At 54.5% G+C, this 1,994-nt stretch overlaps 1 protein-coding gene across 1 annotated transcript in view; it reads right to left on the bottom strand.

The window, feature by feature from the left end:
* Window positions 1-396: 396 nt before the first annotated feature.
* The window catches only part of vrtn (vertebrae development associated), a 2,255-nt gene continuing 657 nt past the window's right edge, over window positions 397-1,994 (bottom strand). Inside the window, exon 2 of the mRNA XM_076139883.1 lies at window positions 397-1,994. This exon is cut by the window's right edge and continues 160 nt beyond it. Coding sequence (XP_075995998.1) covers window positions 397-1,994 — 1,598 coding nt within the window.

Below are 1,994 nucleotides of genomic sequence, written 5' to 3'. Positions count from 1 at the left end.
CGGTAAAACAAATTTAAAAACATAAAAACTGGCAAATACAAAGGGCGCCAAGTACAAATCAGCGTAGAAGAAGAGGAAGAAGAAGTAAACGGCCTCAGACTAAATACCAGGACGCAGCACTTTGAACTGCCTTTTGCCTGTAGGGCGACATGCAGGGTATAAGTGGAACCATGACGCAGGTCACACACGTGCAAATGTGCGTGTGGGGGGAGGAGGGGGGTGAGAGGGTGAGAGGGGGGGGAGCGAGAACACCCCCATCCTCACCCTGAACAATGTAAACAATCAGAAACTGTCCCAGAGTCGACGCTGTGGAGGATGTCTGGAGGGATGAAGGTCTGAGACTCTCTGGAGACCATGAGGGGCCTCAGCTGAGCCCAGACCCTGTGACTCTTGTGTTCAGCCATGAACCAGCGAGACGCCGTGATGCAGAGCTCGCTTCCACATGTAGTATGTGGATCGAGGCGTGAAGGGGAAGTATGAGCGGAACTCTTTGAAGGTGGGGAAGGCCTGCTCCTCAAAGCGCTGCTGCAGGAACAGCTTGGCTTTGGCCTTGAAGTTGGCCAGAGCCACAACATCCATGGCAAACATCTTGTTGTCAGCTGTTGGTGCTGCTGTGTGGAGGGGGAAGCCGGCATGTGGGGCACTGAAGGGGGTCACCGTGGGAACCTCCACACGTATGGGACTCTTTACCAGGGGGAGCAGATTCTGGTGGCTCAGGTCTTCCTGGGGTACCTTGGGTTCTGCTGCGATGTGAATTGGACTGTCGGCCACCTTCACCTCCTCGCCGTCATGGCTCCTCTTCTTCTTCCTGTTGCTGCTGTTACGCCACAGCCAATAGAAACAAGGAGACATAGATGGGAACTTGAGCTTGAACTTGGTCAGGGACCACTTGGATCTCTGGACGTGCAGCTTAGCAGCATCTCTCAGCTGCTTCTTGCTCATGTACGCCAACTGGAAGATCCTGTGTTTGTGCCTGCAGATCTTGGGTCTGGGTACTACATGCTGGCTGGTGTTTGGCACCGGGGACAGACTTTTAGGACTCTGGCTCTTCAGGTCGAGGTCTGAGCTGTCCTCACTGCTGCCTGTGGACACTTTGTAGCCTCTCTTGAACAACATGGCTTCTCTCCTCCAGTTGTAGTATGTTGACCTGGAGATCCCTGGGAAGTTTCTTTTGAAGACCCTGAAAGGTAAGGAGGTGTTCATAGCAATGCAATTCTGCAGACACCTCTTGGCCTCCTGCATGTGGGACAGACTCTGGGCCCGATCCAGATCCAGCTTGTCGAGGTGGAGGCCAAACATGCTGGCCACGCTCTCGTGGTGCTCCAGCTCATCCTGCTTTGCCTCGGGTGAGGACCAGGACTCCTGCTCCGTGCTCTCTCCAGGGCTGATCTCACCAGTAGAGGATGTAGTGGAGAAGGTTCCGCCAGACTTCAGGAGATCGTGCTTCCAGTTGTAATATGACGACCTGGAGATCTCTGGGAAGAACTCTTTGAACTGGTGCAGCGGGATGAGCTTGCCCTCCAAGTAGCAGGCCTGCAGGAAGTACTTGGCCTCGTATCTGGCTGTGGACTTCTTGCAGTGCTCCTGGCTCTGCCTCTTCCAGCGGTAGAAGGTCCTCTTGGTGATGTTGTACTTGTCCTTCAGATTGGGGTATGAAAGCTGTGCCTCTGCATTCAGCTGCTCTTCACTCATGACCCTCTGCTCTCTCTCTGGGCTCCTGAACGTGAGGCCATGCGTCTGGACCAGAGCCACAAAGTGATTGGGCCTGAACACGCAGCCGGACTGCAGCTCGCCAGACCACATGATGTGTAGTGTCACGGGGTCACGGTCTTTGGGCCAGGTCCTGGGGCGTATCATTCTGTTAAAGTAGGGTCGAATCTTGAGGTTGAACATGGGGTAGATGGAGTAGATGTTGACCTGCAGGACTGTGGACAGAGCGTACACGTGCCACATGTTGGCGTAGGATCCAGGGAAGCAGGAGGCCTTGGCGTCTG

This window comes from Genypterus blacodes, unplaced genomic scaffold (genome assembly GCF_046128005.1).
Source record: "Genypterus blacodes isolate CSIRO-AG114 ecotype Tasmania unplaced genomic scaffold, CSIRO-AGI_Gbla_v1 ptg000476l_1, whole genome shotgun sequence".
NCBI lineage: Eukaryota > Metazoa > Chordata > Actinopteri > Ophidiiformes > Ophidiidae > Genypterus > Genypterus blacodes.
This window is presented reverse-complemented; position numbering and strand designations above follow the sequence as displayed.